This window comes from Eimeria maxima, genomic scaffold (assembly GCF_000499605.1).
Source record: "Eimeria maxima Weybridge genomic scaffold, Emw_scaff278, whole genome shotgun sequence".
Lineage (NCBI taxonomy): Eukaryota > Apicomplexa > Conoidasida > Eucoccidiorida > Eimeriidae > Eimeria > Eimeria maxima.
In genome coordinates, this window is record NW_013563762.1 from 8,799 (window position 1) to 30,780 (window position 21,982).

The following is a 21,982-nucleotide window of genomic DNA, read 5'->3' on the forward strand; positions in this document are numbered from 1 at the left end:
GCCCCCCCCGCTGCCCCCAAAACCTCTCCAAACCAGACCGTCTCTAAAAATGCTAACAGGCAAGGACAAATGACAGTAGTATTAATCAAAGCATTGAATGCAGAGTAAATGTGCATAACAACTATATATGCTGTACTAAAAGTCAAACCCTGCTCAAGAAGGGGGGCCCATCAGAGAGTCAAAGAGGGGCCCCTCCCCCGGTTCGGTTCGATTGTTCTGTAGCTTATTTAGCTATTTATTTTCCCTTTCCCTCTTACTCCATTTGTATTTTATTCTGTGTAAATTATATCCCACCATTATTCTTTTCTGCTCGACAACAGCAGACGGCCGTCCACTCACGCTCACTGCCAATGCCGACATAAAAGGGAAGCCGAGACTGCAGGCTCCCGAGGTACATACATCTCGTGGCTGTCTCGTTAGCCGTCTCATAGAAAACGGCTAATTAGATTAGCATTAACTTGGAGCAAGGAAAGCTGCTTCCGGTGTACACCCAGACACCACGGTTCGCCGTTGACTGTTTCTTTCTTCATGCCCACAACAAGAATGACAGAAAAGGCAGCAGCAGCAGATACACAGGGGGGTGCCCCCTATGCGCCATCCCCCAAAACGACGGACCTTCCATCGCATGTAGGGGGGCCCTCAGGGCGCTATGCGCTTCTCTCCTTAATAGTCACTGCAGCGGTCATTCTGGTTGCGTTGTTGTCTGCTGCCACGCATCATTTTGCTCTCCCCCTCGTCTCCCCTGTAGACGCCCCAGCGGAGGAATTCAGCGAGGATAGAGCCAAGCTGTTGCTGCAGCCTGCAACGCGGAGTGTTCGTACACTCGGCAGCTGTGACAACGAAGTCACAATGCCGATGCTGCTGCACTCGTTTGTGCTGCAACAGCTCCTCAAGCTCTCTTACGTACCCCAGCCAAGAGATGTAGGGGCTAGGACTCCAGCGGCAGAAGCGACCGGTGCCGCATCGCATGCAGCTGCAGGAGAAGCAGCAAAAGAAGAAGCAACCGCAACACCGGGGCTAGCAGCAGCTGGAGCAGAGATGCAGGCAGTGGTTGGGCGCGTGAGTTATGTGCTGCTGGTGACGCACAGGCCGCGGGGAAGTGCAGAACGATCAACAACAGGAGAAACTTCAGCCTCAACTGAAGGGGTTTCAGCAGCAGCAGCAGAAAGGAGAGCAGCAGCAGCAACAAGACTGAGACGCATAAGTCCTCCAGGACAGGTGACTGATACCGAAGTATGCCTGTGCGGCGTGGCGCAGCAACACCATCTGCTGCTGCAGCAGACGCAGTACCACAGCGCAGCAGTATCAGCAGCAGCGGCTACGGGATTTGATAAACTGTTGCTGCAGCAGACTCAACAGGAATTAGAGCCTGTCTGCAGCGACCAACAGCAACGCCAGCTATGTGAAGCAGCAGTGAGGATAGCAGCAGCAGAGGACCCCTTCTCTCCGTCGGCCGCAGCAGGAGCGGTTGCTTCCTTTGAGAAATGGGAAGCAGAACCAGCAACAGCAGCAGCTGGTGCAGCACATCCGGAGACGTGGGGGCAGCTGGAGTGTACAGACAGCCCCCGCGTGTTAGATGCAGCTTCTTCTAGTTTTGTTACTGGAACATTCATCCCCAAAGTGCAGTGCTTTCGTGTAACGCGGCATTTCCTGGCTCCGCCTTCAACTGTCTCTGCTCTGGTTGGCCTCGCTCTAAAGCAACACGAGCAGCAACAGCATCAGCAACAACAGCAGCAACACAAGCACCAGCAGCAGCAGCAGGGAGGTGGTAGTTTGGCAGCTTCTGAGGCTGAAACGTTGGAGCGGGCGAGCGTGGATTCTGAGCAAGTACATAGTGATACAGTGGTGGAGGGGCTGCAGCATTTGCTGCGGGTGTTGCCCTTTTTGGCTCGAGAGGAAGTAGAGAGCAGTTTCTCTGCTGCTGCTGCTGCTGCCGATGCAGCAGCAGCAGCTGGCTCTGGCATCCTGCATCACCTGATGGGCTCCATCTTAGCTGTGGATGCGGGATTTTGGAGAGGGGCTGCTGGGGGGTTTGCTTTAGACTATGGGGGGCTGAGGACTGCGCTGTATGGAGGCCCTGCCAACTTCACCTTAGAGATCAAGCCTCTCCGGTTCTCTGCTGGTGGCAGCTGTGCTGTCTCGAGAACCCCTCAGGCAAGCAATGCTAGCTATCTATTGGGGGCCCAAAGCCACCCAAAGTGCTCGCTGGGGGACCCCAACGACAATGCGCATGCAGGAGCCGACTTGCAGGGTAACCACACCACGGCGGGAAGGACAACTGTTGCTGGTCCTGGTGCTGCAGCTGATTCTGCTGCTGCACTTATGCTCGCAGCGCACTATGACTCAGCTCCGTCTTCCCCTGGCATTAGTGACGACCTGGGGATGTGCGCTGTGGCGCTGGAGGTGGCGAGGGCTGCGGTGTACAGACACCTTAGAACTGCTAACAGACGCCAACTGACACTATGGGGCTTGCAAAAAGACCTGCAGCAAACTCATGTAGACGAATCCCTTGCTGCCCCCCTCATTGTGAACCTCAACGGTTGGTCTCTGCAGCTTACAATTAGCGTTTGTAGCAAAAGCGCTTAGGGCGTAGAGCGCTTAGGGCTGTGAGGTGTCCAGAAGATCTCAGAAACAGGGAGAAAAACAGTGAATTAACAACAGACAGCATCTTCGCCCCTGCATGCAGCAGTCCGACACTACACGGGGCTGGATTGGCTCGTGTCGGCTACTGAGAATTTGTGTCGGGTTGCAAGCCAGCTCGCCTCTCAAGGGTTTTGTCTTTGGGAAGTGGTGCTTACGGGCATATGGTTTAGAGTTTGTGTTTTCGTCATGGATCTGTACGTATTTGGGTCTGTCTCTGTGTGGTGTGTGTGTGTGTGTGTGTGTGTGTGTGTGTGTGTGTGTGTGTGGCTGGCTGGTTCTGCAGGGGCTGAGGAAGTGATGCTGCTTGCTGCGCATGCATTTGGTTCACAGCACCCGTCAGCACGTCGCGTTCGTGTTGCGGTTAACTTGGAGGCCTCCGGGTCTCGGGGAGGATCCTTTTTGCTGCAAGTGAGTACTTCAACGTCCTTCTTGTTGCTTCTCGCCTAAAAATGATGAATCTGTGGCTGTACCGACATAGCGAAAGTCTCAAGCAGTTAACCGCATGCTCTTTCCACGCCGCGCACCCACCGTGGGGCGCGACGTACACTGCATGCATGCAGGTTGTACTGAGCCCCCACGAAACAGGCTGTACAGACACCTAGAAACCGGTGCATGCGTGCGTGCGGATACATGCTAGCTGCGATGCGTGTGCCACTTGTGGAGTGTGTTCTCTCGAATTGCATCTTGAGGGCGTTAAAGTGGATGTTTGCTTGCGGCCGGCGTATTGTATGGTCTCCGTTTTGTCCAGAAATACATGCACTTTAGAATGCTTGCGTCTATAGAAACGAGTCTGAAAGCGCTGAGGTGCTGCAGATGCCGCGCCCTCTGGCGAGAAAGCTCCTGGAGGCCATCGCCGCGCTGCCTTCACCCAACGCACTTTCTCTGGCATCAGATGTCTGGAATTCGGGGCAGTTTCCTGGGGAGACAGACTTCAGGTGCGTGAGATTTAGACGAAGGCCGCATTAGGACCAGGGTCCCCAGACAAGTAGCCCCGGGAGAGTGGCTCCAAGAACAGGTGCCCCCCAGACAGAGACTTCCCAAACAGTTGCCTCGAAAAGAGACGCCTGCGAAGCGTTGACCTGAGGAGAAGGGACTTTCGGAGACGTTCCCGCATCTACAGCTACTGCTATCGGGGGCTCTTACAGCTTAAACGGCGTTCTTTGATTGGTTGCTGCCGACTCTCTTTAGTACTAATGCAATCCCGGGGCACGGAATTGCCTGCTTAACGAAATGTTTGCATGCTATTTTTGCGCCTGATGCTGGAGACTATTAGGTTTTTACCCTCCGGTTATGACGCGGGGTTGTGTTTGAATTGCATGGGTTTTCTTGTGCTGTTCCATGTTACCTTTTTTTCAGAGTTTGGGCTGAGGTGTTGGGGGTAGAAGGGGGGCTGGACTTGGCCTGGATTGGGGAGGGGTCAACGTACCACACATCCAGAGACGACTTGAACAACCTACACAAGGGCTCGCTGCAGCACACAGGCAACACCGTGCTGCTCTTGCTGCAGCAGCTGCTGAACGCCACCGCTGAGCTTACAGAGCCTTCGCCAGAAGCTCAGGAGCAGGATGCCCCCGAAATTCCCTTCTACCAAGACTTTCTGGGCATGGTGCTGCTGGTTCTGCCTTGGGAGGCGTTTTCACCGCTCGCGGCAGTCGCCTGTGTGATGTTAGTGTTGAATTATAAACTGTATCAGAGCGTTCTCGGTGTACAGACCTCACTGGCTCTGGTGACACTCAGCTGCTTGGCCTTTGGATGTAGCTGCCTGGCCGCCGCTGCTGCAGCATGCGGCTGCTCTGCTCTCGGCGCGCTGCTGCTGCAGCTGTATGGGCAACTATACGTACACTGGCCGCTTGCTGCCGCCATTCGGGGCTTTCTGGCGTTTGGTGCGCTGACCTGGTGCTGGGACACAATTTTCTTCCGCAAGTGGGCTGGCCGGGCTGTTGCTGTCGTTGTTATTGGTGGGGTTGCTAGGGCTTTGGCGGTGGCTGATGTTTTTACTACTGCTTTTCTTAAGTGCTGCTGCTGCTGAGTGCTGCTGCTATGGCTCGTCGTATTCAGCAGGCAGTACTCCTGCATCGGATGGCTCTCTTGCGGACGGTTCCCTCTCTGCTTGTGCAGGCTGAGTCGGCGTTTTGCCTTCAGAAACGACCCGCTGATTTGCATGCATGCAGCAGGCCAGGCTCCCCTCCTGTTTCTATTGTTTCTTTGTGTCGTTCTGCACAAACTGCGTGAGTTTGCAGGGGGAGCGATGGTGCTTTGTCGTTGACTTCAGCAAGTACTGTCCTGTGCCTTTTAGTTCAAGAAATGCAACTAAAGAATAGTCTTGCCCTATCTTCCCCTGCTTGTTGTTCAGATTTCTTCGCTTCCTTCTACCTACTGTTGTTGCTGCTGGGACTAGTCGGCCCACGGGTGGTTCTGCTGCTGTTCTGGCACATGCGCAACAACAGCAGCAGTACCGAATGCAGCAGCAGAGGCTGGAGTAGAGCCCAAACTCTTAGAACATTGTCAGGAAGAGGTTGCCTGTTGCAGCTTGTAGACGCATTGGGGGGTTTTATACCTTGTGTTTTTTTATTCCAGGTGCGGCCAACCTGCTGCACCTTTCTGTGGTGTTTCGGGGGTTCTCTTCGGACTAGTGCCATTCCAACGCTTCCACTTAGTTGTGACAACCGTACACAGTTCAAATAAACTAGAAGAGGGTTGCCATAGGCCCTAATAATGCACGCTGCATGCAGCTATGCAAAGAAGCAAAGGCCGCAGCAAGCAGCTGGTGTAGAGCAGTTTCTAGTTTAGGCGGCACGAAGTGGATAATGAGCTACCAGAAGATGTGGATTCGGTGTAGCTACTCTTGACGTTTGTTCGGAGGAGGTGTTGCCCCGATATGACCCGGGGGCCCGCATGCAGGGGCTAGGGTTTTTGGACGTAGAGCATTTCACAGCTCTTCAGTGAATGTTAATACAATGCCTGAACGTTCTGAACAGACTTCAGGCGACGCATTGCTTGTTTGGTTGTGTCGATGACTTAGGGTTGGGGATTTACCTGTTGTTGTTTAACGCTGCTGGGGCATGGAGACTTTGCTTGCTTTGTCTCAGGCCCACCTTGCGCTCCTCGATGGCACCAGCGGCCCCGCCGGTCGTATGGGGGAGTCTCTGCTTCAGACAGATTTGCTGTTAAATTTCGGGGTTTTGCTACCGGTGCTGGTGCTGCTGCCTGCGGTTCTCTGCCCCTCTATCTTCCATGTGCTGCACTGGTTCAGGGGGGGCCCTTGCCGCCCGAAGGCAAGTGCGGCCTCTTCCTGCGTCCAAGAGACATGTTGGCGGGGTAGGGGCATATGGGCTGTTGCTGCTGCACTAGCTGCAGCTGCTGCTGTTGCTGCTGCTGGACTCAACAGTTCGCCTGTGTTCCCGCCGCTTGTTGACCTGCCTGTACCGCAGCAGCTTCTGCATGGGACCGAGGGACCTGCTGCTGCTGAAACGACGGATATTAGGCACACTGGGGGGGCTGTTGGCCAGCTACCGCGTCCATCAGGAGACAGTCTCGCATTTATGAGACAGATCCACCGCCAACCCAAGCCACATCGGTCTCTCTTAGGCCTGCTGCCCTTTGGCCTCCCCCATTACTTGCTCCCATCTGAGGAATTCCCCTTCTCCCCAGAAAGGCCGCTGCAGGTGCACTTTGTTATTTTTAGACGCTCAAAGGTTACCGCATTCTCCAGTCTCTGCAGCAGCAGCTCCAGGAACAACAGCGGCAACCCTGACAAAGTGCTTGGCGGCAGCTGCAACGAGAAAACCGAGCAGCTCAACCAGCAAGCGTGGCTCGCCACCACCCCATCAGAAGCACCAACACCAGCAGAAAGTGCCGCTTGCCTTGCCCCTGAGTTGGAGCCTTTCTCTCAAATGCACCATGTCCCGCCGCTCTCGCGCCACTCCACTCAAGGCGTTGCGGTGATGGGGCTAGGACCCCAAGTGTTTTGGAATCCGGCGTTTGCCGACGCTCCTTTGGTAATATCTGCAATGCGCAGAGCCGTGGTGGCGGCCGAGGAAGAGGCAACGACAGCATCGTCTTTTGCATCTTTGAGCGGAACCCAGCAAGCCTATTATTCCCACCATACCGCTAATGCAAGGTTCCAAAAGCATATCAACGGCGCTGCGGAGGCAAATTCTGCTAACTGTGCAGGACAGGAAGGTGCTCATGCAGAATCTGGCGAAGACGTTGTTGCATCTACAAGAAGGAATAAGCATAGCGGTTCTGATGAGAATGAGGCTTCGAGATACTGGACAGGAAAAGCGGCACCCGCATTTCTTCTCGTGGAGGAATCCCCTTCAGAGAAAGCCCCTTTGACCCTCGCTCACCTCCACAGGCTGAGCACAAATCGCATGCATTGGAGTCTCTACACAAATGCGCAGGTGATACGACCAAACTAAGGAATGTGCACTGCACGCTGCCTCATGCGTCGATTCGTGGCAGTTGGTGCTGTCATTGTGCCTTGTGGTGAAAGCCTGGAAATAACTAGAAGCTCTTGTGGAGATGCGCCCGCGGCAGCAGATGGCTTATTTTGGAAAGATAGGTGATGATATTATGCAGGAGTTGGTGTAACGTTCCTTCTTCAGGCTTTTCTCCCTCCCCCCAGACCCACGCTGACAAGCGGGGTGTTTAGTCCTGCGCTCCGAGGCAAAGTGGACGTACACTACGAGTCCGTTTGGACACTTCTAATAACTCCTAATGGCCTGCGCACACGCTGCTCCTTGGCCTCTGTTTAGGGCTTTGTTAAAGCAGGCGAACGTCTTGCTGCTTCCCTGTCTGTATTCCCTAGGGTTCTGCTCGTCAGCGACACAGAATTTGCACACAGTGGAAGACTAGAACAACATATACGAAGTGAAAGAATCGATGACGACAGGCCATGAGACTACGGCTGTTACGTGATGATGAGAGTAGCCAAATGCTGCTAACACTGCGGGGCAAGGCTTTGTTTGCTGGACGATGGCGAAGCATGTGGCTGTTAGTCTCTTGTACTGTTTTTTATGTTTGCAGCGAGGCGACAGAAGAAACGCGCCTGACTCTGCTCATTGGAGGTGCCTCGCTGTTGGCTGTGGCGCTTCCGGCCTCTGGACTTAAACGGTGGAATTTGGAGCGCCAGGCACCTCTGAAACGGCTCAAGCAGTGTGACTGTTACATGGTTACTTTGGCCGCCCCAAAGCCTCCAGTTATGACGAAGCTCGAATTTTTCTTTCATGGGAACGTACCCGTGAGCCTTCCTGACAGGGCCGTTTCATGCTTCCTGTGTGGGTGGAGTGGAGCCCGCCAGCGCGAGCACCCCTACAGCAAACTGGCAGTTTGAAAGTTTTTTGATGGGGGAGGTACAGATGTGAGCGCATGATGAAAGGCAGTGACGGGATGCACTTCTTAAACAGCCTAGGCTGCAAGCTTCAATTCAGACGTTTGGGTGGCGAATGTGATCAGGTCCGCTTCACAACGCGTTCAGGTTTATGCGACATAACGGCACCGAACACCGACTGCGCAAAAACGCCGTTTTTCAGCGCTTTTCAGAGTTTTCTTGTAGGTTTTCCTCATCGTCAGGCTATGGATGAAGGGCCTTTGACCGTCGAATCCGCGGCAAGAGGTGTTGAGGCTGGCGGCGGTATTCTGTATTCGGGTGAAACATCTGAGGCGAAGAGCCCCAACAGCCGTTTTGACAGTTTTTGGAACAGGCTAATCAGTGAGCTGCCCCCACATATAACTGCTGCGGGCAGCTATGCGGATGCTGCGGAGTGGATTTTGCCACGTGCACCGTTCTCCGCTGAGTTTGCTTTCGATTGACAGATGGATGTACTGGACCTTGGTGACTTTTTTCTGTTCGACTTTTACCTAGTTGCCACGGCCAACCGCCTAGGCTTATGCAGGATCGAAGCCCAATGAGAGGCAGTACCTAAGCAAATCCAACACCTGGCTGTCCAGCTTTCCGGCACGTATGTCTGGGGAATACGAGCCCTAACTGCTGCTAGTATGCACCGCAGTGCCGTTAAAGGACGTATCGCGTACTCCCAAGGTGCAAGCAGGCATGCAACGCAGCTCCTAGATATATAGGCGCGCTTTTAAATTAGGTCAAAGGAAATGTTCACACGCATCTCGACGCAGTTTGCTGTTCACTTTAATCGGCGACGAAGGTAGCTAAGAACAGTTGTTTCGGGCATTCATTCATTAAGCCTAAATCCTCTGCCATGTGAGCCTCTTGCCCTCCAACCAAATTACCGTAATAATGTAGCCACAGTTTACAGTTGCTGCACACTGTTAGCGCTAAGTGATGCCACGTCAATACTGTCAAACAGCGGCTGGAGAGACGCACACTCCATGCAGCCTTGACACAAGTCGAACGGCCCCCTCTCCGACCATTCGTTTTTCTCTCCCAGTTCGAGAGGCGTCTAAGTTGTGTGTCGAATGCGTGCAGGACCTTCTCCGGCTCCGGCAGAAGCCACGGTGGTGTTTAGGGGAACGAAAAGGGGTTCATCAACATCGTGAGGAGCATTTGACTCATATGAGACTTAGCATGGGATTCGCATACTTCATGGCAGGCCCTGGAGGATGCGAAACCGCCGTGAACTGGTGGAACTTCGGCTTCATTTCTGATCCGTTCAGCCTGAGCACAGCACCGGGCACGCACAAAATTTGCAAGCACGAGAGTAAACGAAATAAATAAACGAAGGCGATGAGCTAACGACGTGGGAAGCTGTGCTAGGTACTCCTGACATACGCAGTGGGGCTTGCATACCTGATGAAAGCCCCCTTATTGCCCATTTCGTCGCAATAATTAGGAGCGCTAAACACAGTTATCTGCAGACAACAGACAAACATGAGAAGAAGCCGGCCATTGCCCCCCGCCATTGTAAATTGCAAATCAGCATTAATCTGATCTCCGTTAATATCGCTGTCATATGCGTTTTTCTATAATACCCCTCTGTTGATACCACCACCAGGCCAGTAGTACACCTGACACAGTGGATACTGGTTGGCGGAGAAGCAGAGCAAGTTGGCACATACCAGTTTGCCATCGTGATCAACTTGATATCCCTCCTCCTTCATTTCGTGGGAACGAATAACAAAGCTCAAATTGTTATCCTTCAGGAACTTAGCTGTAATGTCGGGGCCGAATTGGCATGCAACGCCTCTCTTCGATGGTGTCAACCCAGGAGCGTCAGAGGGGTCAGACCACAATAAATCCGTCATCAGCACTGCATGTAATACCCATTAATAAAGCAAAACACAGACTTAATTCAACAAGAAGGGCACGCCAATTCCCGAGAAGGAAAAGGCCTAAGAAGACCAAGTGCATAAATACCCGGAACAGTTAGGCTTCCGAGTTCCGTTGGAGGCAATGGACGAAGCAGAGCCAGACTAATCTACACCCACGGCCACCAAATGAGCGTGACCCACCGTCAGAACCTGGTTCCTTGTTGCGGTCAATCTTGCGAATGTCATCCAGGGTTACGTCCTTCTGACGAGATAGGCCACCGTGAACGACAAATGCCTTGTTATTCACCACAAAAGCCAGTGGCAACAAGCGGAACGCCTGAACCAGATAAGCGGGTAAGCAAGAAAATGCTCCTGTATAAATTTTACTACGATGGAATGCTCTATTCACCCATACCAAACAGTGTGTACTTCGCAACGATAGCAGCTCACCTCACTGAAAATTTGGTAAAGCCTCTCATCGTACTTGTATAACATCTCTCCCTTAAATCCGTACATAGCATTCATCTCGCTGGTCTCATGGTTACCGCGCGTAATGTGCATGTGGTTCGGGTAGGCCAGCTTGCACGCAACCATCGTCAGCAGGACCTGCAAGCGGTGGAGGCCCCATAACCAGGCAGCGGCTACGTTCAGTCAATCTTACGCAATGTGCACTGCTACGAATGTTGCATCGCAACACCGCAACACCATTGAACCCACAGACTATCTACGCTCACGTGAAACTCTATTTTTCGGTCTCACCTCAACTGAGAAGCTGCCCCTGTCGACTATATCGCCGTTGAAGAGATAAGGATTATCTTCAGAGGGCATTCCGTTGATCTCGAATATGTGCATCAAATCATAAAACTGTCCATGAACGTCTCCGCATACCGTGATCTCTTTATCTGCAGGGATTTCAAGATTAACTAGCGATGGCAAGGGCTCGAGAATGTCAATGAAGTCCACAGCCATTGCATACGCGTACTGCGGGTGTAGCCGGTTCTCCGGGCTGCGCAGCCACGAACAAAGAGATTCCAAGAACTTTGCATCAACTTTTCCCTTTTCATAAACGGGTCCTGTGTAGTCCGCCGTGACTGGGAACAGCTTCTCTAGACCCTCAGCGAGAACCTGCTTCGACGTTGGTATTGTCTGCTTCGTGCGAATGGCGGCTGCAAACGCCTGTGCTCTCAGCTGCTTTTTGCACTCATTCAGGCGAGAAAGAGCATCTGCATCTTTCCCGCCACGCAGCTGGCACACTCTTTCGAAATCTGCGAAATCCAATCACACATTTTGTCCCGCCCGTGGGATGTCGTCATGTTGTCGACCCTTGTCTTAGCACTGCGCAAATTTGTCCAGCAATGCACATCGTTTCGATTTGCAAGCACTTAAGTTTGCGCAAGTAGGCGAGGCAACAGTCCACAAGTCACTTGTAAGACAATTTAGGGGAACATTCACCGCGTTGTGCAGCTTTCAGGTTTCCTAGGCAAAAATAGCCCGTCCCCCGACGGTAATACCCCTTTGAAAATTTCGGGTTGAGCTCCAGAGCACGTTCTGCATCTATGATTGCAGAGCCTGTGACAACAAACAGTTGTACTCCGGCGGACGGTCATGATAATCATCTCTCTGTAGGGTTTGTAGTACATTGGGCACACACTCTGGGCCCCCATGACGGAGCAAAAATCACACCAATCAAAGAGCACAAAGCAAGCATTACCCCCACTCAAAATAATATGCGAAAGCGAAGATGCGGTGCCATACCAAAGTTTTCCATTCGTAGGTGAGCGAAAGACCTGTTGCAGAGGTAGACATGAAGCTGCGTTTCCTTAGGGTCCAGCGGTGATTCATCGATCGTATCAATTGCAGCTGAGTACTTGGAAACCGCCTCGGCATACTGGTGCTGTTTAAATAATTCATTTCCCTCGGTCTTCAAAGCCTCTGCCTTCTCGACGGGAGAGCACCCAGGGGGAGCATCGTTCTTTCCGTCGCATTCTGCGACATCGCCGTCATCCTTGGTAGGGCACGAGGTGCGTCCATCGACCGCCATTTCACTGTCTCTCCTCTTGGCTCCCTCCTTGTCTAAGGAATCTGCCGTGTTGCCACTGATGCCAGCGGAGTCGGTGCCTTCCGCCATGGGGCACGGTGGCGCTTGAGCAGCTGATTTGTCCCTAACCCCTGTCACATGTACTGCTACACAGCCAGCCAAGAGGATATTAGATAAGAAAGTATGGAAATAAACGGACCTCAGACACGAACTGCTCGCAGCCTCTACATCCGCGGGTCTGCTTTCTATGCAAAGTGAATTCAGGCAAGGGTTCCCAGACCCACGTGGCTGATAAGTCTATGGTTTCAGGAAGTAAATATTACAACGATTTCCAGAAGCTGAGGTGCATGATTGCAGATTGCCCCGGTGGGGGAAGCCCATGCATGCGCACTGTAACTCTCTCAGCTGTAGAGTCGCCCCTTCGGGTGTTGCTGGGGCGGATGTCTGTCTGAGAAATACACGGTAAAGTAAACCGAAGTTATATTGTAGCCTTAATATCGCAACTTCGGACTGAGTTGTCTCCGTGCAATTAATGAGAACTCTAATTTTGTTGCACATTCGCACGGATGTGTGTGAGTTTCTCATAGTTCGGGATTTCGGCAACACAGAGGCGGTTGGTCTAATTGGTCTAACCGTTGAGCCAAAGCACACATTATAGGCAATCGTGAAAGAATAAATGGCTCTTTGTATATTCTTCTATTCACCAACCGTGACTTCCTGTCTGCCATCGTTCCCCTCGTGTAAGTATTCCCCTCCAAGTACCCACAGGTTGGCGGACACGAAGGGCGCACCCCATTCAGTGGAAAGATGCAGTTTACCAGATTTACCAGATAGCACGCAGGTTTGGGCTGGGGTGCTGGTTTAAAAGTTCACATCGACGGAACTCTGTTGACATCCGTTCGCGAGCTTGTCACGATACAGTGAGGCTTGCTGCATGCAGCGCCCAGCTCACACCAAGTGGATGGGAATTAAGCGAAAGTTGTATGGTAGACAGTGCATTGGCCACCCCTAACGAGGCCCCTTAGGCGTTTTGTTGTCGGGTTTGCTCCAGCAGCCCCCCACAATGGTGGCTCGATGGGCAACAAAAACTGGGAGCGGAACCGGTAGTTTTGACGTAAAAAAGGAGGCAAGGGAGCTTGTCAAGGTGAGGAAAGACCCACAATGCGTTGTGAAGGTAGTGCTGCTGCCCAAACCAGGGCACTCAAGGTAGACCTTGTGAAACACGAGCATTCACGTGGTGTAGGTTGAATCTGGAGCTAAATAGGTTCAACACAATTGTGGTGAGGATGCACATGTTTACATCCTGCATATTACTGGGCTGGTCAGTGACTGTGGCAGTTGCGTTTGTACTAGACAGTTTGAGAGTTGCCTGACGAGGTAGCACGAAGAAGGATTCAAATGTGATAGGTATATGGTATGGATGCTGCAGCTAAATACTCACAATATAAAAATTCAAAGTGGCTTGATTCCGTCTGACACTTGGATTAGATGGCAAGTACACCTAGTTTGCCGCCTGCAAATTGTTGGGGCTTCGCAACCTTCAAAACCATCGATCAAAGTAGACAAGCATCTGCGCACCTTCCTCTCGCAGAAGCTGCTCAGATACTTGTCTTCTCTGCTTGGTACAATAATAGGATGCAGTACTCTTGCCAGGCTGTAAGGCTCGACTTCAGTGGCAATGTTGTGTCGCATTGCATATTCATGTAACTCTCTAGACGGTGCACCAATTGAAAACTGCTGTTGACGCATCCATGTAAAACCAATGATTGACGGTTGCAGCATTTGCTCCGGTTAAAAGCTTCCGTCTTTAAGGCAGGGAAGACGCTATCAATAAACCAAGTGCTTCGAAGTAGTGATGGACTTGGTGTATCGTTGTCTGAGAAAAAGACCACTGAGAGAAAGGCTCTAGCCAAATTACAAGTCTCGATTACAAACACCAGCAATGATACACCCCCAGTGAATGCAGAGATTTACTCGCCGTCAGTAGTGCCAAGCTCTGAGTATTATGCCGTCTGCAAGAGTCAGATTCCCTGGACAGCTAGATGTTTGCAACGTAATGGGTGCGCTGCGCCCTTAGAGCAGAAGACGGGTACAGTTCCTTAGTTGCGATTTGATTTTGCCAAGCTGCGTATGCTCCAGTATTGCCGCTTTGGCAAATACAGATTGTATCTACTACCTGCGGGACAACAGTACTACCCTATGGAACCTTGAAGCCGGTCTAGTGATTCTTTGAAACGTACAGCAAACGCTTCTGCCAGTGAAGCGGAGCAGCGCCGGCGAGTAAGAGAGTTTAGACACTTCGAGTCTTCAACAACTTTAACATCCAGTGCTCCAGTGACACGGATTGTTACTCTAGTACAAATCTCCAGCCTACACCTAAGTCCCCCTCATCACACCGGTTACTTTTCAGAGTGGCACGGCCATGCGGGTTGCTGACGCAACCGCAGAGCACGAACTTTTCCCTGACAGCCTAAGCTGCAAACAAGACTGAGTAGTTCGGCGTGGCTTCCATGTGTGCCAACACTCGTCTCTGTTCTGAAGCCCCTGCCAAGCAGTGTGACGTTCTAACAAGCAAACTACTGCATGGGCGTTGCTAACGTGTAGGTATGCCTAGTTCTGATGCTATATCACTGCAGGTTATGGAAATCACTGGCCAGAGGCAACGCATCAAGATGCCTGAAATACCCAGTTTTACGAAAACAACGTTTTGGGCAGCCAGTGCCAAGCTGCTGTTCTTGTTCTGTCATCCAAGCAGATGCTCGGAGAGCAGGGAGATGATGATCACTCCTTCCTGAACCTTCGAACCTTCGCATATTTTAACAAAAGCCGGAGAGGACACATAAATCGTCGCTTCCATATACCTACGATATATCAACCTAGACCTGCGGTTCGGGGCCACGTGCTCCATTGGCTGGCATGCTCCCTTACAATAAGGGGCATGCCACTCCAAAAGGGCACTCAGAAACAAAAGCCCTCGATTAGGGCATGAAGTGTCAAGAGTACGCAAAGGCAGCTCGACGAAGCCAAGGGAATATGCGCCCCCACGCGGATGGCAGTGAAACATTCCTCACACGTGTAGGCGCCACTCATCTATCACTTGACATTGTGTCAAATACGGTGCATGTTAGCGTGTACGGTGGCTTTTACTGACACAGCTCATTGCCTATCATCTTCCCAAGGTTGTAATTGACGGCCTGAAGGCAATCTATTCACATCCTATCAAAAGCTTTTCGCGAATTGTATAGTCCATGGCTTCACAATTCCTTCCACGTTGAAGATTAGACTGAGGATACGTTTTATTTCATAAAACGTGCCCAAGAGACGTGGATAGGCCAATGGCACTAATTAGTCCTTGTGGAAACTTCGGGAGCTAATGCAAGGCACAACACGGAGCGATCACCACAATAGGAGCAGCTAGCCCGCCAACAACCGAATAATTAGGCCACACGGCACCTTCCAGAGCAAATATTGCCAAAAGAGAAACTCCCTACCTAAACTGCCAATACTGCTGCTCATTAGTATGTTTGACCCCTGTCGTATCAGCTCGGTGAGTATATTCGGTGAACGGTGAACGGGACAGCTCCCACAGCCGATACGAGCGTCATGGCGTAACATTTCGTGTAACGTCCCCAACACGAGAGCGCATTACTAGTTAACGGAACAATACTGGCTTTTGCGCAGGAGTTTTCAAGAGAGCAGTGCCTACGGCGACCTACACGCACGTCATGGAGGAGACTGGCCCTGAGAGCCACTTTCTGCAGCACCTTCTCCTGAAGGTTCCAGCTGAACGGCGGGGGCTGCAAGGACAACGGCAGCGGCAGCAGGGCATAGTCAGTTTTGCTACAACTGATCCCGCAACTCATTTTTCGTTCTAATGCTAGAGAGGGTATACTCTGCGCGTACTTGGTGGAGGCGTTTGGCCAGAAGCGCCACTTTCTGCAGGGACAAAGAGGACAACAGCAAGCAGCAATTCAAAAACTACAGTGGATAACACTCTTCACTGGATGGGTCGAACTCTACTCTGGCGAATACTACACACGTACCATCTCCAGAAGGTCCCGGATGAACGGCAGGGGCTGCAAGGACAACGGCAGTGGCGGCAGAACAAAGCGAGGTTTGGCACAACTAATCCCTCAGAGCATTGTTTGCTTCGGTGATGGTGGCTGTCTACACTGCGCTTACCTGGTGGAGAAGTCCGGCCGTGAGCACCACCTGTTGCAAGGACAAAGAGGCAAACGGACAATGGGAATCCAAAAAAATCCAACTTTCCACGCTCTTCACTGGGTGATTCGCACTCTATACACTGACGCCTATTGCATACGCACCTGTTCCAGGAGGCATCCACCGAACGGTAAGTGCTGCAAGGACAGAGGCGCCGGCAGCAGAACAAAGAGAGTTTTGATACTGCTGATCCAGCAAATCATTGCTGGCTTGGTGCTAGAGGCAGTCTAATGTGCACGTACATAGTCGACGCGTTTGGTCCTGAGCACCACCTGTTTGGCCCTGAGCGCCACCTGTTTGGCCCTGAGCACCACCTGTTTGGCCCTGAGCGCCACCTGTTTGGCCCTGAGCGCCACCTGTTTGGCCCTGATCGCCACCTGTTTGGCCCTGAGCGCCACCTGTTTGGCCCTGAGCGCCACCTGTCTGGCCCTGAGCGCCACCTGCTGCAAGGACAAAGAGGACGAGCAAACAGCAATCCAAAAAAATACAATCGACCACGCTCTTCACTGGATGGGTCGAACTCTATGTTGACGCCTATTGCACACGCATCTGCTCCAGAAGGTCCCAACTGAACTTCATGTGCTGCATGAGCAAAGATAGTAGCACCAAAACGTAATGAGTTTGGCATAGCGGATCTGGCACAGCATTGCTTGCTTTCGTGATGAAGGTCTACGCTAGGCGCACCCATTCGACGAAGTTGCTGTGAGCTGGTCCTTCCTGCAAGGACAAGCACCATAACAAAGTGAAGTAGTTTGTTTAAAACGAAGACGACCAGGGTATTCCATTGGCCTCTATACGTCAACTGAAACGTCTAGTCTACACGCACCTGATGCTTGGGCGCCTCCTGCTGCGGTCCGAACCGGACGTACTGCAGGGAAAATCACGCTGCTCGAACACAGTAGTTACTGGCGCTGCAGCCTGTCTCTTTATTCCGTAGATTGCCCATGGTTTATGCGGATCCAACGAAAATATCTTACAGCACTTCGGTCGGCAGACATTTCTGGCAAGGAAACAGTTCTGTGGGCTGAAATCGGCGAGGGATGGATTTACTGGTGATTAAATGATTAGTTCGTAACTATCCGAAAACGTACAGCCGAGTGAACCGCTGCTCAATCTGCTCTTCAATTCATCAAGATATGGCAAGTCACCAGCTGCAAAAGGCGCACAAGTACGGGGAATAATCGTATTCATCATTGTTTGCTAATTAAACACACTGTTCAAAACTTCATGTACCAACGGGCAAAAATAAGGCGGTTATTCAAGGCCAGCTAACGCTGAGCCCAACACAACATCCCTAAATTGTTCCATGGAAGCATCACAGTCAATAAATGCATATTCGTAACGTAAGCAATTACAAGGGGTTGCACCAGGCCAGGTTTGAATCGACATGAGCACTATTCAATGCCTCAACTGCCGCGGATATCGGATCGCGGGGCCTCGTGACAGCTGCATTGGAAACAAGAGGTAATCGCGTTGCATGCAGTGAAATTAAGCAAGGTTGCTACAGTGGTCGCTGGAAACTCCGACCGAAGACGTTCTGAGATTAAATTGAATTTGCAAGCACCATTCGAGGAACTACGGATGCCAAGGCTTGCCTTGGGGTCATACAACAAGACAAAAGCCACGACTGAGCAGTCTTTGCCGAAACATTCTCACGATTTGTAGGTTGTGCAGGTCGCAGAGGTTGTGAAGGTGGTGGAGGTGGAATGTAAGATGTCGGAAGTGAAGGCGCCGGAAATGGAGGCATCGGCAGTGAGGGCGTCGGAAGTGGAGGAGGTGCTGCACAGACCCACAAAAACCACTCCTGCTTTGTTGCTTTGTTGTACAAGGAACACCCGTCACGTCCCCCATCAATAATCCAAACAGTGGACATCTAGCCCCAAAATATGGGTTATAGAAAACGAACAATGCATTAAGCTGAACGAATGTATTACGTTGGGCCTCCAGTCCCTAGAACCTTCGCGGCCTATAGGACGTGGCTACATTAAAGCGCTCCTAATGTTGATTGGCAAATTTTTGCATCCGCCTAGCAACCACTTGCTAGCTCAGTTACTCGCTCACTCGGCGGTCCCTTCAATGAAAATTCGACCCAATCAGAAACATCATACGGACCTCCTGCAAACTCCAAACATCGCGGAGAAATCAAACTGATTTCAAGCCTGCGCGAGCACTACTACGCGCATTTGTTGTAGTGACGAACTGTGTATTATAATGGGATCGTCGTGCCAGAGACGCTAAAGGTAACTTTTTTCTCCTAGAGGTACGGCCATACACAAAATGGGATCTCAATACACCAACCAATTTTGCCACTAACCTGTTCCACCTCTCCCTTCTTCAAGAGTTCCTCGAGAGCACGGAAGCCGCACGCAGAGAGCTTTCTTGAATGACGTGTAGTGCCTGGGCCCTGCCAATACCTCTTCCAGCTACATCTGCCCCCGAGAACTGGCGTTCGGTGGGAATTTTTCGCAAGTTTGGTCGAATGCCTCACCTCCCCTCTGAATCCACGACGTTCTCCCTGTTGCATCTTTTGTCGGGTGGCCTCTGAGACGACGTTGCTGACCCACAACAGATATAAGACGATAATGCAAACAGGCATGGCACCAGTTACTATGCCGTTGTTAAGGCAACCCTTAGCTGATTTTGCACGCTTGCCGCCAAAGGGCTCGGATGTCACAAAGTTTCAATTCGTCACTCATTAAGCATTCGCTACAAACTGTGAAGGCGTACCTCTTTCCAAGAAGCTTCGCGCATTTTTATTTGTACAATGGCCATATGAAAAGTTTTTGCATTTCTCTTTTCGGCCGCCACTGAAAAAACTGTACCATTAAACACCCAAAAATGACCAGCAAAATAAACTGGATATGAGCAACCCTGAAAAGCCCATACGGAGCCAAATTCTGCAATAAACGCTGCTGTAGATATGACCAGCCAATGGGATAGCCGAACCTTCTTTTCTTCCGGTCCGTGCGGAGTCCAAAATCATGGTCTCCGCACGATCCCAGTTGCTCTGGACCTCATGAGCAGCTTCCTGGACACATATTAACGCAGCAAATCTTATATTTTGGCGCGTGTGGAACGCACTTCGAAATGCACACCTGCAAGTGCCTTATTATCTCAAGGGTGCTGCACTTTTATTTGGTATGGAAAGGCAAGCTTCATCCAGACAAAACGCAAAGTGATCTCCTGTGCTCTTCTCTTCGAGACGAACCTGACGCAGGGAAACATTTGTGTAATAGCCCTACAGCAGCGAGACAAATCAAACGAGAACTCGCAAGCTCAGCAACCAGAATTGGGGTTCCCAAGCATACGCAGTTAAGATTGTAACAGTGATAGTTCGCGTTAGCGAGAATCCGTAAGGCAAGGTCTCTCGGCGAGAGGAAACATGCGGCCCATCCGAATTCGTGACTGTGTAACAAGAACGGCTTCAGGATTTGTGCATTACGAGTCCTTTCAGAGCAGCACACAATCGGTCCATGTAAACCACTGCACGCCCATAGTGTCAAGGGCTACCAAGGCACTTCACAGCAAAACATGCAGTCCAGTTTATAAGCAGGAAAATAGGGACTCACAATTACTTTGTACTTCAATTTATACAAGAGAGAGCCCACCAACAGCTTGGCTTTTTTCTCTGCCAGCGCATTCCGTGCAGCAGAACACCCCATACAACCTTTTGCACAGAACCCAGCTTAGCTACCCCCACTCAGAATGTCAGACTTCCCACGATAGTTCCTACGTTTCTGTGTTAAGGGGTCATGCCGTCTGTGCCCATAATTGACTGCGTCGTAGTTCAGCGCAGCCCATGCTGTTCTACATTCCCTATCACGCCTCCTGTCTCGGACCACTCACACTGAGCGGATGACCGTGTCTGGTTACCTTCAGTAAATTTCAGGACGTCCTGAGCCCACTCGTAGACAACCTTCGGATTAGCCTCGCGCTGCAGATACAAGCAGGGAGAGCCAACGCAACCAAGGCAGCCAGAACCGGCAGTACTAGCGATCACCTAATGATCGGGTCCATAACGTTGCCACCACCGTTCTGGTTGCTTCCACTCTTGATCCAAAGATGGCGCATAACGCATATCATACCTCTTTGCCCTCCGCATGGCGAATGATGAGCTGGATCCAATGCTCCACCGACCTTGGAGTGCGAATAACACGCGTAATACCTGTACATTGCAAAAAGAGTACAGCGTTCTACATTGATTGGGATGCTGGTGTGGAGTCCAGCAAGGAGCAGGTGAACACTAGAGATGCAAGCCAAGTCGATGACGCGCGATTCGTGCACCATGAACTTTCCGTTGGTTGGAGCCGACCCCTTTAAGATGAGTTCCATACGTACTCATCTGTCGCCCGGGAGGAAGACTGGGAATTTCTCTGGCCAAGTGAGGGCGCATCCCGCCAGTAGCTTCAACAAGGGCCTGAAGAAGTACACTCTTCGGGATAGGAGAAGGAACTGCACTGCAGGGCAGGAAGTACAGAACAATTTCCGTCAACACCCAACCAATGCTTCAAATGATCTGCCTGCAGTGGGCGTTCTCCCTACTTACAACATTGATGGCCTCCAGTTCCTGCAACTCAGCAAGCATACACAGGCGTGACCTGCTGGAAGGCAAGAGTTTCCAGGAACACAAAGCAGCTGTTCATGCAGGCTGCGGAAATTGAAATACTTATCCTACTTACAGGTCCTGCTTCTCTGCTCTGCGCATCAACTTCAGCCCGCACTACGAAATTTTCAACCTTGAACGCAAAACTGACGTCTGAAGACAAATGCACAAATAAGACGAATTGCAGCTCATCGCAGCTCCTCTATATGGGTTGTCGCCAATTCGAAGCTCTGGAGGAGCCTGTTACTATATGAGGTGTGAGCAAAGTATCCGTGATTCCGCCACGTGTAATGGAACATGTGGATTCTTTGAAGCGCTCACCGTGGCTCGAAATCAACCAGCGTTTGACTCTCCCAACTATTTGCTTAGCAATTTCTTCGCCCGGACTGGTCACCTGGTGCAGAATACAACGAAGGCAGCAAGCTAATGGCAAAGACACAAGGAGTCCCTTACCAGTATCTGACCCAGCAACGTGGCACCTGATATCCAAGATCATCAAGGAAAATTCTGCATCATCAAGTCCGAGGATATCCTAGTCCGGTAGGTGTAAACATATGGAAAATGGAATGGACGTTAAGTGGCTTTGAGTTTCCAGATTACAGTGTTGGGGATCAATCCACCCCAAAGCTTCACTCCACTAGCTGCTGGTGTTTCTTACCTCTCCCTGGCACGTCGTCAATTCTGGGGAGATTCCCGGGGCCTCTGCCAGCTGCCGAGGGGTTACACTTGCCTGTGTTGCCTGCAGTCCAATAGAACACTGCCTTACAAAGAATGCTACCGCTGCAAATGAAAGTGTCGCTGCCAGCGCAGCCCACAATACATTTGTGCGCCTAGCATTGGGTAATGCATTGCTTTGCTTGACACCACTGCGAAATATACTGGAGTGCTGGTCCTTTATTTGACCAGTTTGCACAGCCACGACATTCGACGCAACCAACAAATTGCCGTCTCTCAAGTATCCCTTTGATTCTTCTGAAAGTGGTTGAGGAGTTTGAACGATGCTTGGTCTTGCGTCCAAGTTATCGTCCCCCTGCACAATTCCCATGTTCAGGGGGCTTCAAAAGAGCCTACAATGATAGTAGGCTTCAGAGCGTAACCGTAAATTCTCCGTATCCCCCAAAGGCGAGTGAGCTTCGCTCAGATCCTCAAGAAGGCGCGGATCACAGTAGTCGAAGACAACGGAACCAAATGATCTTCCAGCCTATACGAGGGTAGGATGCGACGTTTCGTCACATCGAAACCCTAGGAAAATG

General features: G+C 51.4%; 3 protein-coding genes across 3 annotated transcripts; 1 reads left to right on the top strand and 2 right to left on the bottom strand.

Annotated features, from left to right (window-relative positions):
* Window positions 1–543: 543 nt before the first annotated feature.
* On the top strand, window positions 544–8,457 carry EMWEY_00026010 (hypothetical protein, conserved; the record flags this gene model as incomplete). The annotated part of the gene is made up of 9 exons (XM_013478053.1): window positions 544–2,539; window positions 2,927–3,023; window positions 3,426–3,578; window positions 4,000–4,308; window positions 4,884–5,040; window positions 5,733–7,046; window positions 7,251–7,333; window positions 7,672–7,885; window positions 8,101–8,457. 9 exons carry the CDS (start codon window positions 544–546, stop codon window positions 8,455–8,457), a joined length of 4,680 nt encoding a protein of 1,559 aa, XP_013333507.1.
* Window positions 8,458–9,168: 711 nt separating this feature from the next.
* Window positions 9,169–11,995, bottom strand: EMWEY_00026020 (serine/threonine protein phosphatase, putative; the record flags this gene model as incomplete). Its single annotated transcript, XM_013478054.1, has 8 exons — window positions 9,169–9,274; window positions 9,407–9,468; window positions 9,676–9,866; window positions 10,069–10,204; window positions 10,318–10,473; window positions 10,627–11,132; window positions 11,320–11,436; window positions 11,623–11,995. The coding sequence occupies 8 exons, from the start codon at window positions 11,993–11,995 to the stop codon at window positions 9,169–9,171; spliced, it is 1,647 nt and encodes a 548-aa protein (XP_013333508.1).
* A 3,633-nt stretch (window positions 11,996–15,628) lies between these two features.
* On the bottom strand, window positions 15,629–21,774 carry EMWEY_00026030 (hypothetical protein; the record flags this gene model as incomplete). The annotated part of the gene is made up of 16 exons (XM_013478055.1): window positions 15,629–15,702; window positions 15,949–15,981; window positions 16,369–16,569; window positions 17,218–17,277; window positions 17,783–17,905; window positions 18,188–18,241; window positions 18,615–18,681; window positions 18,854–18,942; window positions 19,073–19,154; window positions 19,696–19,754; window positions 20,000–20,060; window positions 20,212–20,291; window positions 20,802–20,882; window positions 21,183–21,261; window positions 21,388–21,527; window positions 21,609–21,774. 16 exons carry the CDS (start codon window positions 21,772–21,774, stop codon window positions 15,629–15,631), a joined length of 1,449 nt encoding a protein of 482 aa, XP_013333509.1.
* Between the last annotated feature and the right edge of the window lie 208 nt (window positions 21,775–21,982).